This window comes from Falco rusticolus, chromosome 1 (genome assembly GCF_015220075.1).
Source record: "Falco rusticolus isolate bFalRus1 chromosome 1, bFalRus1.pri, whole genome shotgun sequence".
Taxonomy (NCBI): Eukaryota; Metazoa; Chordata; class Aves; order Falconiformes; family Falconidae; genus Falco; species Falco rusticolus.
In genome coordinates this window covers 79,089,094-79,104,738 of record NC_051187.1, presented here as the reverse complement: position 1 = coordinate 79,104,738, position 15,645 = coordinate 79,089,094, and the positions used below count along the sequence as shown (strand labels likewise).

At 37.1% G+C, this 15,645-nt stretch overlaps 1 protein-coding gene across 19 annotated transcripts in view; it reads left to right on the top strand.

Annotated features, from left to right (window-relative positions):
* The window catches only part of ADD1 (adducin 1), a 66,293-nt gene that overhangs the window by 28,947 nt on the left and 21,701 nt on the right, over window positions 1-15,645 (top strand). For all 19 annotated transcript variants that reach the window (XM_037385969.1, XM_037385931.1, XM_037385941.1 and 16 more), the window contains 8 exons: window positions 3,914-4,126; window positions 5,492-5,654; window positions 6,718-6,869; window positions 10,044-10,124; window positions 11,810-11,959; window positions 12,957-13,100; window positions 13,224-13,322; window positions 13,711-13,887. In XM_037385969.1, coding sequence (XP_037241866.1) covers window positions 3,932-4,126; window positions 5,492-5,654; window positions 6,718-6,869; window positions 10,044-10,124; window positions 11,810-11,959; window positions 12,957-13,100; window positions 13,224-13,322; window positions 13,711-13,887 — 1,161 coding nt within the window. In that variant the 5' untranslated portion in view covers window positions 3,914-3,931. The remainder of the gene's footprint in view (window positions 1-3,913; window positions 4,127-5,491; window positions 5,655-6,717; window positions 6,870-10,043; window positions 10,125-11,809; window positions 11,960-12,956; window positions 13,101-13,223; window positions 13,323-13,710; window positions 13,888-15,645) is intronic.

The following is a 15,645-nucleotide window of genomic DNA, read 5'->3' as shown; positions in this document are numbered from 1 at the left end:
AATTTTGAGTGTTTATAGTACATTTGAGTGTTTATATGTACATATTAGAAGATTGGATCTAATGCTTCAGTTACTGTAAGGTGTGATTTGGATTTTATGATTGATTGATCACACACGCACACTCCCCCCCAGTAATAGACAGAGGGAACAGCATCTCTGTTTTTGAAAATAGCTGCTTCTGAGAGAAGGGCTTTCTTACCCGCTTACATTTTCCGGCATGGCTTTTTCAGTTAAGGGTGTGACTTTTTCTGATACAGTTGTTCTTGCATTAAAACACTTATCATGGCAAAAAGTCCTTTGACATTACAGCTTATCTTACTTGGGGGCTGTAGTATACTGCAGCAGAAAGGAACTGTCTGTACTGGAGAGTTGTGGGGCTGGGGATGGTCTGAATTTTTTTTCCTTTTGTACTCCTTGGGCAGCCTGTTGTGATTTTCAGTGTGACTTTCCAGTTTATAGAACCACTGGCCATTCCCCAGTGTCTGTTCAGTTTAACTGCTCAGATGCCTTTTATTTATTGTTATCCATATTACTGAAGCTCTTACTGGAGACTTCATCATGCCTTATTCCCAAAGGGTCTTCTGACAAAACTTACAAATAAATTTCAATGGCCTGTGCAAAATGTCAAATAGGTCTGTTTCTAATTGAAAAATAAATACATTTCTCATCATTAGGTGACAGTCGTTAAGATAAAAATATTGCTATTTCAGTCACATTACAACAATTAATTAATAGACTTTGGGGGGTATACCATTAATTTTGGGCACCTACAAAACTGAGCTGTGAAACTGATATTTACCTTTAGCTATAAAATGATCACTTAATGTTAAACATGGAATTTTCTGTTATACTATTGCCACCACATAGTTTCCCAGGACCTTCCTGAATGCCATCTTATACTTGGGTAAAGGAGTAATACAACTTTGGCAAGACACTGTGATCCCTTTTTAACATGGCCTGTGTGGGCTGTTAGGGACCAGTGCCTTTCCAATGCGATTAAAAAAGAGTGAAGAGAGGTAATTATGTATGTAAATCATTTGGAAATGGCTTTTGGTACTCTGAATGTAAGATGGAATTACTATAAATAATTAAATGCAAAATTATGTCTGCAGATGTGTTACACTCCTTTAAATAAGACTGCACATACACACAAAATGCAACATTAGACTTAAATGTATTCTGGAAATTCAGTGCTTCAGCAGGCAGGAGCAGCCCACTCTGCTTGGTGGAGAAGCTCAAACTTAGCATTTTCCCATGCTTTAGTGAATACACATCGGGGGCTGCACTAAACAGAATGCAGTATAAATTCTGAATTCCTTGAGCAGTTTGATTTGTCTTTATTTGGGGACTTGCCCTTGTGCTGTTTCTAAATTCTCTGATTCCTTGTGATAAGCAAAGGATGATGTTCAGACTTAATTAGGCCAGTTGAGCTATTACTGTAAGAGTAAGCTATATGTTTGGATCTGCAAACTGTAACTTTTCAACAAGCACCTGGATGTAGAGGTATTAGGACAGCTGACAGAACTCAGAAGAGGGGTTGTGGGAAGTGGTAATGGGCCTTCAAAAGCATTTTTGGGGTATGAAATGGCAGGTGGTGCTGGCTGGAGGAGGAAGGGAACTTAGAGGGTGTGTGTTGGGGATCTGAAGTTGCTAAAGGAGAGGTGGCTCCTTTGCTACCTGCTTAAAACTTTCTAGGTCAAATACCTTAGAAGGTTTTCTATGTGGATAAAAGCATTATTTCTTCTTGCCATACGCTGTATTTCCTCCTGGGTCGAGGAAAGCTAGTAATTAAAAGACCTTAAAATAATAAAGGCTGTGTGTATGTGCTTATTTTAAAGAAGAAAAAAAAAAAAAAAAATCTGACCACGACTTTTTCAGCCTAAGCTGATTGGTTTGCACTGAAATACTTTAGACAGTGCAGAGGTGTCTCTGTCTTTATTTAGCAACTCAGTGGGTGGAAATCACTGAGCATCTAAAACTTGAGTGTCTTAAGTGCTAACATAGTTTCTGATAGTGGTATCCTCTTCTGCAAAGTCAAGGAAAATACTTTTCTTTTGCTTGTTGTGTTCAGTTGTCTGTTCAGTGATTTGTTTGTTCTGAAATAAGAAATCAGTTGAGTTTTGAAGCTTCTTTTCTAATGTGAGAATCAAAGAGGATGAAATCTGCTAATTCTGAAGTCTTGAAGTAGATTTTTTTTCTTTGCTGCAATGATTTTGTTAAACATAGTCTGCATCTCAAAATAATTCATGTAAATTTTCCTTTTGTGTATGCATCCACATCTGAGGTGGTTTTACCTAATAAATGTACAAGTAAATTCCTAATCAAATTGAAATCCACAAGCAAGTACACTTTGAGACAAGTCACTAAGGAAAATCTAAAAATAGTAAGAGACATATACCACAATTTACTAGTTATAATATGTAGAAATTAATCATAAGTTAAATTATGATACATACAATCTTTTCTACAGCATAGTAAAAAGCATTGCATGCAGCAGATGTTAATGGTATTAATGGTACTAATCCTTGCAGTTGCAAAACTGAAGATGCATAATGAAATTGACTCTTTAAATCAGGGTGGTTCTTACTGTACGGAACCTCGAATCTAAATCAGTATTACTGAAATGAGTCTGTTTCACCTTATGAGAACAGGGATCTAGATTCTGTAACTTTATTCTCTATCTATTCTTCCACCTCCAAGAAAAGACCTGCTAACTTCTCTTGGCTTATTTTCTTAGTACAATTACTAAATGTTATGATGGCAAGACTTGCATATCTTGTGTATAATGTAAATAATTGCAGTTTTATGAACTAGCAAGCCATTCAGCGTTAAATATTATTATTACAGTTCAGTGAGGTTCGGTTTGTGTTAATGAAATTTTGTTTAATAGTGTACAATATGCAAAGAATATACATTTTCTGGAAAAGTCTAAATTATGTCAGTTTGAGTCTGAAGGCATTGCGCATGTGGCTTTATTGAACTCATTGCTTGTCAGTGGAAGACTTCCAAAAAAAATCTACTGAACATGATTTTGGAATGAAGGTTATAATATCGTGCCCAGAAAACTGGGATAATGTTACACAAAGGGCTTCTTGTGAGTGAAAGAAGCATGTGTGTATGAGCAATACCAGCTGAGTTTTCAGCCTTTCTAGTAGATACATGCAGTTGCTGATTGCAACATGTAAAACTGAAATGAACCCTGGCCAGTGGGTGGGGTTGTGTTCGTGGGTGTGCTTTCCAGATTCCAAAACCCACATGCTAATGTGGTGATGTGCGTGTTGTTGAATGAACCTAAAATAAATATATTTCTGAAAAGTATGCCTCGGGTTGTAGAGTTAGTGTTTCTGAGTTTGTCCCCAGAAATGTGTTTGCAATCTGAGCATGTTTTACTGGGGTTCATTTTTCATATTAATGAACATATGTAATATTCTGTCTTCCGTAATGATTTAAATTCTGCTTTATGCCATATTCTTTTCACAATGTCTGCTTTAACTTTTTAAATAAAATAAACAAAAAAGGAACCCCGGTTCATTTAGACCTCGTGTCTTGAACTTCTCTGTAGAGAAGGTCTGAAGGACTTGCATACTTCTGAAAAATCAAGCTGTGTAGACAGCTTAAAGAACTGGAGATAGTTTAAATGGGAGCTCTTGTTTCAGTTGTGTAGCGTGTACATGTGTAGCATATTTGACTTTTATATGTTAGCCTACTCCTCTAATCTTACATTTTAAAATTTTTTTCCCCTTCTAAAATATTGCTGTCTAATCACACAAACATAGTTTCTGTATTTGCGAAGCCATGTTAATTTTAGATGGATTTGAACGGTTACTCTGAAACAAGAAACACACATGAAATTCTTACTTACTACTTTGCTTGATTTATTTATTCATTCCTCTTCTCTGCCACCTCTTCATAGGTCCCTTAAAACTGTGCTATGAATGGTGATTCTGGTGTGGGGGTGGTGACTTCACCACCTCCAACAACAGCCCCTCATAAAGAGAGGTATTTTGATCGAGTTGATGAGAATAATCCAGATTATTTGAGAGAGAGGAATATGGCACCTGACCTTCGCCAGGATTTTAACATGATGGAACAGAAGAAGAGAGTCTCCATGATTCTTCAAAGCCCAGTAAGAAAAGAAAATGCTTCATCTTTAAAGTGATACATTTATTAACTCTATTTTTAATACCTATGGGATTGGAGAATTTAGTGGTATCTTGGATCGATTTGATCTTTTTCTGGTTGGCCTTTCTTCTAAAGTGTCTTAATCGTAGCCTAATTTTCCTCACATTATCTAGTTGAATTTTATTGTCTACTCATGAAGCAGCTTCTTGGTCTTGCTTTCAGAATTTCCTGTGTAGTTGTCAAAACAGTTTCATATTTTCCATCTAGTCCTGGTCAGACATTTTTTCACTTGTTTCATATATTCAGTATTTACATGAACATTTAGATTAAGTAACACTTCTAAGAATAGCTTATACAAGGGAGGTCTATCCTGTGCTCAGTTTTTCATGCATGCTTCCAACATATGAAATATTTTTTTATATCCCTTTCTGAAAGGGTGCACAATAATAAGCTGTGAATTACTGACATCTAATATTAAAAGATTTGTCCCTCAGCAAGAAAGTACAGAAAATTTCTCGCATAATGTGTTCCTTGTGTAATAACTAATAAATGACTAGCTAAAAACCATTTCATGACACAACTTCACTAAGATCGTGGATGTAGCAGTAACCCATTTACAGTTTTTCCATGTGAAATCAACCCATTTAATTTAGATTTACTTAACGATTGGAATACTTCTCTTTCAGTACAAATTGCAATGTTCTTGTCAAAAGCAGCAGCCACCAGCAGCAGGGGTTTTTTTTAAAAAAAAAGTAAATAAAAAATCTTCCTTTCAAAGTTAAAACAAATAAAAAAACTAACCAGGAAAGAATTAAACAACCCCTTGTCGAAACATACTTTAAAAATTCAATGGCTATGGAAAGTGGTCTAGTGGAAGGTGTCCCTGCCCACGGCAGGGGGGATGGAACTAGATGATCTTTTACATCCCTTCCAACCCAAACCGTTCTGTGATTCTGTTTCTTCCTATGTTCCTGGATGCCATCCTGGATGCTCCAGTTCTCTGTGAACCTCACTGATAATTTTCCTTCTCTTTTCTGGTTCTACTACTTCTCCTTTCATGCTTCATATACAAGTAGATTGTATATCCTTCTCATTCTTCCAGAAGTCCATATTAGTAGGTTCAATGAGTTTTAGTGTCACTTGAAGAGAGAATGCTGGGATTTTGATTCACAAAAAAAAAGTGACTCGCATCATTTGAGCTCTGGAGAGCAACACTTTCAATTAACAGTATGCACCCAGTAATTCTGCCCTGAGCTGCTTTTCAGAAGAGGTATAGGATATTTCCATCTCGTGTGCTAAAAAGAAGCTTTGTGTGAAAGGTCGAAGTTCTTTTGAACAGGCTTTACAATATGCAATGTCCTGTTGCTAGGCTTTTTGTGAAGAACTGGAATCAATGATCCAGGAACAATTTAAGAAGGGGAAGAACCCAACGGGTTTATTGGCTTTACAGCAGATTGCAGATTTCATGACAACAAATGTACCAAATGTCTACCCTGCAGCACCACAAGGCGGAATGGCTGCATTAAATATGAGTGAGTGCACCTTTATTTATAATAGCTGAATTCTGTTTTTTGAAAGGCTTGAAATGAAGACAGTGTGAATGAACTGAAGAGCGCTGTGAAGTTCAAATGCAAACATGAAATGAATTGATTAGTTTCTAAATGCCACAGTGGCATGCAGTGTGATTCATGTGTATAATTTATATCAAAAGCTATTTCAAGTATGGTGTCTTAATTGAAAATTAACCCTGATAAGTCAGTACTAGTAAAAAATTTAAAGATTTAAATACTGCTAATGTTTGCCACATGGATTGTCTGCAGGAAAATGAAATGCTCATTGGCAGTCTAGTAACAGTAAAGGTCTTCAGAAACTAATTGTTTTTGTTACGGAAATACGGTTTGCAGCTTTCTTCAGTGAAGTGAAGCTATAGACAAGAAACATCAGCAAGCACAACAAAGGGAAACGATAACCAAAATGTATGAATGCATGTATACACACAAGTTTAGTGTTAAATCCTTGCTTGTGCTTTAAAATAAATTTGTAGTTTAGACTGTAGCATGGCCTGGTTCTGCTTTATCATGGTTACTTTTAACTAGAACTACAGTATTTGTATTTATTTACCATAATCCCCTTCTCCCTAGCTTGTACTCTTATTTTTCCTAATTAAATGAACCTGTGTGCATTTTTTAGGTGTGTAATTCTCATTTTCAGGAATACCAAATCATGTATCTGAAAAAATGGAACATTTGGGATTATGCATTTTCTGTTAACAGTAAAGTTGTATTTTTACAGACAGTCATGTTTGAGAGAGAAAAAGAATATTTTGCTAAGGAATGCACTGTCACCTTAGCACTAATTAATATTAAGGAAGGAAATGTGCTGAGTTTCTGAAGATAAATGACTTTGAGAATGTCATTATATTTGTGTAATATAAACTATGACATAATAGTAATTAAACTTTGCTATCAATTTCTTAGCTTAATATGTTGAAAAAACTAGTAAGAACAACGACTACAATAGCAGTGCATGTTGTTAGGTTTTAACTGATGTTAAATGCCACCCCCCTTGTGCTTTTTTACCCCTTTTCCTTTTCAGGTCTTGGCATGGTGACACCGGTAAATGATCTGAGAGGATCAGATTCCATTGCTTATGAAAAAGGGGAGAAGTTGTTACGATGTAAATTGGCAGCTTTCTACAGATTAGCAGATCTCTTTGGCTGGTCTCAGCTTATTTACAATCATATAACAGTGAGTATTGAATCAACAGATAACTGAACCAATTGTTTTAACATACAAGAGAATTGCTTCCCTCCCCCATCTGTCATTTTTTCTTTGTGTGGAAGAGGAGCAAAGTGGTATTGAAAGCAGTATTACTGAAGGGATTTGTCATTGTGTATCAAGAATAATAACTAGAACAGCTTGGATGTCAGCTACCATAGCCTGAATAGAGTCTTAAGAGAGTGTGCATGAAAGTTCTTGTTATGAAATCAAGATTCCTGAAAGACTCAGGCTTTAGTATCTTAAATGCTTTGAATAATTGTATGTATTATTCGATGAGTCATGTCTTAGCAAGAAAAGAAAGTACTAAAATAACTTCTTAATAGTTCAGTTGAATTTTATAATTCAAGGTACCAATCTTTCTTAAAAAGGAGTCATAGTATTTCTGAACATGAGTGAACTACTTAGTTTAATGTAGTGTGCCAACAATTTTCTTGTGACTGAGTAATCAGTGGCATCCATAAAAATAACGACAAGGAGGTCAAATCAAGGAGGTTTTATATGCCAGAAGAATGATCAACATGAATCTCATGAGTAAGGTCACAGCTGTAGTGTGCAGCCACTCAATTGTTTTCCTAACACAGCTGAATTGTTTGGTTTTTTTTTACATAGCAGAGGTTGTCCTTTATGTATTTTCAGTTCTTCTAGTTGCAGACTGATTGAAATACGTTTTTTTTTTTGTTTTACTGATTTTTGAGATTTTAAGGTATATTATTTGTGAACTGATGAAGATGATAAATGACATGGGTAGGCATATGTTCAAGGCAATGTTGGTTAGATTGTTTGATTCCTTTAGTAAGGGAACATATCCAACATAATGGTTCCTCTAAACAACTCTGTACCACCCCCTGATTTTTTCATACGTGACAGGAGAATTGATTTTGTAAAAGGGACATTAATGCAGTGGGTGGAAAGATTGCTAGAGAAGCAGGCTTGAAGATGGCTTTCTAGTGTAAATTTCAGCTCTGGGAATGTTTATGCATTTAGATAAAAAGGTAAATGTAATCAAGACCAGCGTCCCTAGGGAAGTGGTTAGGGCAAAGGCATGTGATTGGGGTGCAGTACCTCAAGTTTGCTTTCTTTTGGTGTGAGGGAGAAGCACGGGAAGATTAGATAATGATGATGCCAGTTGAGGTGGAAGACAAGACAGTCAAAGCACTTGGAGTACGAGATTCTGAATGTATTTTATGTGGTTTTGAAGGGCCAAGTGGTACCAGAAAGCTCTTGGTTAATGGTTTGTCAGCAGCAATCACAAATTGTAGTTTACTCATCTTTTACAAACTCCTTCAGTGAATAGTGTTTTGAAAGGTAATTGATAGATAGGATTTATCTCCGGAAGCTGATAGAGAGCAAGGTTCTATTTACAAAGTAGTCTTGTCTTTGTTCCATGTGCCCATACATTAAGTAGTAGTGTGGTAGTAAGGCACTCCTTTGGAATGTGAATGCACTTCATGCAGAGCTGGAGTTTGACTCCAAGCTTTCAGTTTATTAATCGGTGGATGCTTTAATTACTAGGGGATTGCATCCAAGTTAAAAGCTGTCAGTGCACTAAAGTAAGAGAAAAGATACAACAGCCTCCTTTGAGGGGCATAACCCTGTCTGTTAGAGGAAAAAGGAATTGCGAGGATATGAGAGCATATGCCAGCCTGGGCATATCAGGGAGCTGGGTGGGAGTATCTGCTTTTCTGGATCCTTATCAGTCAATGACAGCTGCTGTGTGTGGAATTGTTCAGACTGGTGCAGTCCTGACGCAGAAGCAGAATTACAGAGCATCAAGAGCTTTCATGTCAATTACAATAAAGTAGAGAAAACTTGGGTGCCTCCAGGGTTAGGCAGAATTTGAGACTACAGGTTTACAGAAGGTACACATCATTCACCAAGTCTTGGTTTGCTTTGAGGGCATGAACTGTTTATTGGATCTGATCCTGAAGTAAGATGATTGGTGAGTCTTGCTACTTGTTTATCTTACATCTGATGTTTCTTACTAGCTTTTGGGGTGTTTTGAATAATACCGGTTCTTAGTCTTGCATAAATAAGTAAAAGATTTTTCTAGATCATTTACATTTCTGTAATGGAGAACCGTTTTGGTGATTCCTAAAAGTACAGGTTAACCTCAGCTAACTGGTTCAGTTTAAGGCTCTTATGCTATAGCATGTTACCAGCTGGCTGTAAAAGAAGACATATTTGTACTAGAAGCTTTTGGATGACTGATCAACTACTTATTTAGATATTTTTTTTCCCTGCAGTAGAGCTGTATCAGACTATGTATGCTTTTAATGTTGGAAGTAGCAGAATACATGAGGGAGCATAAAGCAGTTGGGTCTTGGGGAAATGCAGCACTCGCAAATAAAATTTTAAAAACATTAAAAAAAACCCCAAACATAAAATCTGGGTAGACTCATAGCAAAATCAGTTGTCTCACGTGTCCAGTAAAGCATTTGAAGCCTTCTAATTCTCTGTTGAGAGACACCTAAACTACTTATCTGTCCTGTACTTTTATTGTACACACTTTAAACAGATGCAACAAAAGATGTCAGTGGTTTGAAGTCAGAATTATTTTTGTATTATAAACTCCTGATTGTGTGAATTAGACAAAAGATCAGAAACATAAGTGAGGGTCAGGATACTTGGTAGAAAACCTGCAGGTGTGCTGTATCACAGGCACCAGTATCAGTCATGAAACTTCTCAGCATCAGGATGTTTTAGATCTGTGGGCCAAATTCTTGCTTTTTCTCACACGCTTCTATTTCACAATTTCTCTTTTACTAGGGTAGAAATACAGTTGGTGTATAAACTCATTCTTCTAAAAAAACACAGTAATTTCTTTTTCCACTTCTATCAATATTATTCCTTTTCACCATAGCGTTTAAGTTGTCATTACCACAGGATCTAAGGATTTACTGCCTTCCACCAATCTGAAGGACTCTGGCATGTACCTGCCGCCTGGTTCTGTTCAACATGAGTTAATTAACTGTGCTGTTAGTTGACTCTGTTGTAGCATACATGAAAGTCATGTTGTATATGTTATAGGCATGCTTGCCCATTCCATACTCGGGCCATGAAAGTTACTTTCACTTCTTTGGGCCTTCTTGCGTGTTCTAATAAAATATTCTTAATAACTTTTACTCTTGTTTTTGTCCTTAGGCCAGAGTAAATTCTGAGCAGGAGCATTTCCTCATTGTACCTTTTGGACTGCTCTATAGTGAAGTTACTGCATCCAGTCTGGTAAGTAATCACTGGTTTTCATAGATGTAAAATACAAGTAGTTGAATCTGCTCTGTCTGTGTATCTGTCACTGTTTAAATTCTATCCTAGAGAATATTTTACTCTGTGTTTAGAATAGCTTTATTGAACATGATTGGTTTTGGTGCAGCTGAGGTACCTCAGGGAGATTTCTTTGTGCACATTCACCACCAGGTGGCCTCCAGTTGATCAAGCTGGAAGGAGGAGCCAGGTTATTTGGGCAGCTAATCACACCATGCCCTTTAAGGGTGCTGGCTGTTGAGTCAGGCTTGTCAAGGGAAACAGTATGTGTTTCAGACATAAATGATGCAGAACAATTAGAATTTCAAGACATTGTGTCAGATGCTTAATTTAGTTGCCATCATTTAATGATGTGAGTAGCTGAGGGTGTAGATAAATTATGTTTTTGAGATCTAATGGTTGCAGTGCAAGAGACAACTCCCTTAACTGTTAAGTAGTGGGAAGCATTTTGTGAGTGTTTTATCTTCAGTCTAGTCTACACTGCTGCTGAAGGCAACTTCAGTTAACTGGTTGACTCTTGTGTTTAAACAAAATAGAAACTTTCACGCTAGTCCGTCCACCTGGCTACTGTAAGTAAGTAAACTCTAGCAGACAGGTGAGGTGAGTATATGCAGAGTCATGACATTTCAAACTTGACACCTTAAGGTCCCAATACTCCCCCCCAGCTGTCTGTAAAGTTGTCTCTTCCTTACATAACCCCACCTTAATAATCTGTAAAATTTTAATTGAAAAAGCTGTAGGAAAAGGAATGGAGAAAACTGGGACCTGCCCTTACTTGCTACTACAAGATTTTTAGAAGAGAGTAAGGGCCACACTGTGGGGTTTGGGATTTTGGGGGTTTTGTTATTGTTTTTTTAAGGGTGTTCTGCTTTTCTCTATGTCAGGAGTATAATTACCGTGAGAATTAAGGTTGCATTAAGGTAGTAAAATGAATATACTCATTAGAGAGCATGTTCACAGAAAATAGCTAGCAGCAGGATTTAATAAGAAGACTACAGTGACAAGGCACATGATGTAGCCAGATGAGCATGCTGACCAGCAAGCAGCCTGCTTACATGACTGGCCCTTTATCACCTCTTTCTCTTTATTCCTCCCATGCTTGTTCTTCCCTTCTCCCTTCTTTTCCCAAATAAACAACTCACAGATAATTACTTTTCCCTTCTATTCCAGTTTTGCTATGTCCATATCCAAATTTGGTATTTATATTATTACGTGGGCTGTCACAGCTTTACACGGTATCCATGGTAGGGTTACCTACATGTTGACTGTTCCAGAACCTACTCCCTGAAAGGTCCCAGTACTCTTCTTCAGCTATCTGTGAAGTCTGCAAGTTAATTGTGTAACTCCCTGTGAAATGCAGTCATTTGTGACAGCCTTGTCTGTAACTTTTGTCAGCTGCTTGCACTGTTACCTGTTACATGCAGCAGTTTCTTGTGTCGTATCCAGTAGTTCCTGATGTCCTCTTCAGTTAATCTCAAGCAAGGGCCCTGGTCACCTCCCTACAGCCTTATCATGCACAGTTTGGCACTTGCTAAAATAAAATACTGAAAGAAACACAGTTTTAGAGCTTCACTGGTAGATGCTGAATTAAATCAGATTTTTTAGTGTCTTGATTCATTTATGAAACTAATTATTTTCATTCCCAGGTTAAAATCAATATTCAGGGAGATGTAGTCGATCGTGGAAGCACTAACTTGGGTGTAAACCAAGCTGGTTTTACTTTGCACTCTGCAATTTACGCAGCTCGACCAGATGTTAAATGCATTGTTCATATTCATACGCCAGCAGGGGCAGCGGTAAGCACACTTTTTAGTTTGTCATCTGTCCTGTTCCCCCCACCCTAACCATCTGGAAAGTAGGTGGGTCCCCCTTAATCATAATTTGCTTCCTTTTTGAAGGGCACAAAGCCTTTAAGTCTACCTTCAAATACGTGGTTCTGTTTGAATCAATCAGAACCTCTGTAGTTGGTTTTTACGTGAGTCGTTGCACAGTAAATTGACCTCTAAATGGAAAATACCTATTTCCTATTTGTGTGTCCTTTACCACAACAACCACATCTTTTGACAGTGAGTCATAAGAGCTTTAGTGTATTTTTTTGGTTTTGTAAAACACAATTTATCAAGGTTTGCTTAAATATTTGAAACTCTTCCAACACCTCTCATTAGAGCAACTGGTTATTAGTCAGTTTTACCTCTTCATATTTTTTTGAGACTGTCATCTGGTACTATTTCAAAGTTCACATTCTGATTTTATTTTTTTATTGGTTTTAACTGATTAACAGAAGTGTTACAACTATTTCAAGGATAAATTATCACATTCCTAAAATTATGATTTACAGCCTTTAAAAATGTTCCTTGATGTTACCCGCGGTGCTGTGGAATTACCTGTGTTAAAGTTCATCACGAAATTTCTTCTTTTGGGGGGAGATGGGGGGGAATCACTGAGTGGAGTGGAAGGAATGAAGGATACGGCTGATTTGGGGGTTTGGTGGTTTTGTGTTTTTCTGGATGTTGTTGCTTCCACCCACCCCCCAGAGTCTTTTCATGTTGGTGTTGATGTCATGTAAAAGCAGCCATACTGAGTCAGACCCAAAATCAATGTGACTTTTGTATCCAGTCCAAAAGTTGTGAAATACAGGGATGGGGTATAAGGCCACTGTGTATATGTAGGATATGTACAGACATACACATATAATATATACAAATATATTTTTATTATAATTCTTCTTATTATTATTTTTCCCAGTTTTTTTCTGTTGCAAGAAATCAAGTTAGTTGTTCTGATATTTCTCAGGTTTCTGCCATGAAGTGTGGTCTCTTGCCAATTTCACCTGAAGCACTTTCTCTAGGTGAAGTAGCTTATCATGACTACCATGGTATTTTAGTGGATGATGAAGAAAAGGTGGTCATTCAGAAAAATTTGGGCCCTAAAAGCAAGGTCAGTATTTACATCTAGAATTAAAGGAGGTGTGTGTTGGGTTGGGGAAGGCATGCTTTGTAATCAAGAGCAAGGAAAGACTTGTCTTACTGCTGTTAATTTTTTTTTCCAATGTCTGTCTAGGTCCTTATTCTCAGAAACCATGGCTTAGTATCAGTTGGCGAGACCGTTGAGGAAGCTTTCTACTATATTCATAATCTAGTGCTTGCCTGTGAGATTCAAGTAAGAATTTTAGTATGTTATGTTATAACATGATCTGCTACATTAACCTTCAAATAGATGAATAGTTGCGGGCTTTACTGGTGAAACTCTTAATCTAACCCTACACGGTGATTTGTGAAATTGCTGTATTATACAAGGACATCCAGAACATTGGCTTAACTGCAATGTTCAAATGTTGTATTTGAACCATCGATTAGATAAATACTGCCTATTAAAACAGGTATTTTCAAAGCTTTAAGACAACTTTTATGTAAATATCTTCATTATCTAGCTTTAAAATGAAGTAGATTTCTGCTGCTTTTTCTGATGTCAACTTTTGGGGTTTTTTTTTTTGTTGTTCCCACCCCCTTTCCTCAAGAAACCTAAAGATTACTTTATTGTTTTTAAGGTACGTACCCTGGCCAGTGCAGGTGGACCTGACAATTTAGTGCTTTTAGATCCTGGAAAGTATAAAGCCAAGTCTCGTTCCCCTGAGTCTCCGGCAGGTGAGGGTACTGTGTCCCATCCAAAATGGCAGATTGGCGAACAGGAATTTGAAGCTCTTATGCGAATGCTTGATAATCTGGTAAGATAGGCGTTTTTATCTAATTGTTTTATACGATAATGTATGAAATACTTAAAAACCTTCAATAAGAGAGATTAATAAAGAATGGGCTGCCTCTAGTTGGGATAGTTTATACAGTTTGCAGCCTGCTTTTTTCCAAGGATTAAGGGCCCTCAAAGGAGGAGACAACATACAAAGCATCACAGAATGTTTCAGATGTCCTTTGTGCAGATAGCAGATCTACTGTTGTATTCATAATCTGGTAGTTACCGGTGAGATCAGAACGGTTCCTTGTGTGATTTGGCACTACCAAATCAGAGTACCGTGGTGCCTGCTACTCCTTAGTCTGTGTCCTCTCCTCTGTTCTCATCCCCTACCAAAATGCATAAAACAGTGTCGGTGTTTTATCAGGTGCAGGGTCCAGCATGCATTTGACTATGTAAGACTGTACTAGAACCTAGATCTCAAAAGACAGGCTTCCAGTAAATAAAGTCTTCAGGTAAAATGGTTTTAATAAAATCCCATCTGTAATGACTGACCAGCTACAAACATTTGCGATGCAGCTTTAACGGGAAAGGTGATACCTTTCCTGTCAGAAGGCTCTGAGTGGTGACTGTAGACAGTGGTAATGAACATGTAAAAAGATATGGTCACTTTAATAAACAGATGTAGTCTTCTGATTTATGGTTTATTTAATCTTTTTCCTTTGTAGACTTAACTGTGGTCTTCATGGTCATGTGATGCACGTGCCCCTGACAGGATCCACACTGATGATGATCTCTTAAAACACTATCCACCACATGTGCTACATAGTAAATAAATAGGGGTTTTTTTTCCCTTAGATCAGTGTCCTGTCTGTAGTGTGAGAAAAAAGAACCAAACCAGATTCAGGCGACTTCATTAGTAATTTGAATATCTAATATTTTCACGTGAGACAAAAGTGATTGAGTACAACCTTAAGTTGATGGAAAAATTGTCATTGGTTTTAGTGGGCAATGATGAGACTATTAATGTAGTTGACTGTGAACAGTGGAATCCCTGTGTCACTGACTGGTACGTTTGGTAGATTTGGTTGAATTTCAGTTTGTCACGGGAGTATCAGTTTTATGATGAATTCTAGATGATAGAACACAGAAGAGATCTTTCTATCTGCCCTATGTTTTGTATCATACAGGTGCTTTTTTAATGTCCTTGATTTAGAATTGTGACAAACAGTCAATACATTTGATTGCCGTTAAAAAAAAAATAAAAAAAAATATGTAAATGAGTAGCTGGAATATGGTACAAAGAAAAGTCAGGATTCTGTGTTTGAACTTAAATCCAGCTCCAGAGACTTGAACAATTACTTAAGAACATCAATATACACCACCACCACCACCCATGAAGGGATAAAAAACTAGCTTCTGAAGTAGTATGTATGTAGGCTATTACCACAAAGTACATGTATTTTAAACGCACTCCAAATTCAAACTTAGCTTGCCTTGTTGCAGTTTAATCATATGCTGATGTCCCTAAGGAGCACTGTCAAAAAAAGAGGGCAGAACTGTTAACCAACAGCTATTGCTAAAATGCATTCATGTATATAGTTATGACAACTGGTCTTCATTGTTTTGAGTTTAGAGTAAAATCTTTCCTGAAGTATAATTTGCAAAACTTTAGTTCAGAGATTTCCTGGGAAAAGTACATTCTTAAGACTTCTACAGTGCATATATTTATGAGTATACCTTCTGTGCCAATGTGATAGAGCAATAAATTTGATTCCTCAGTACTTGCTATAAC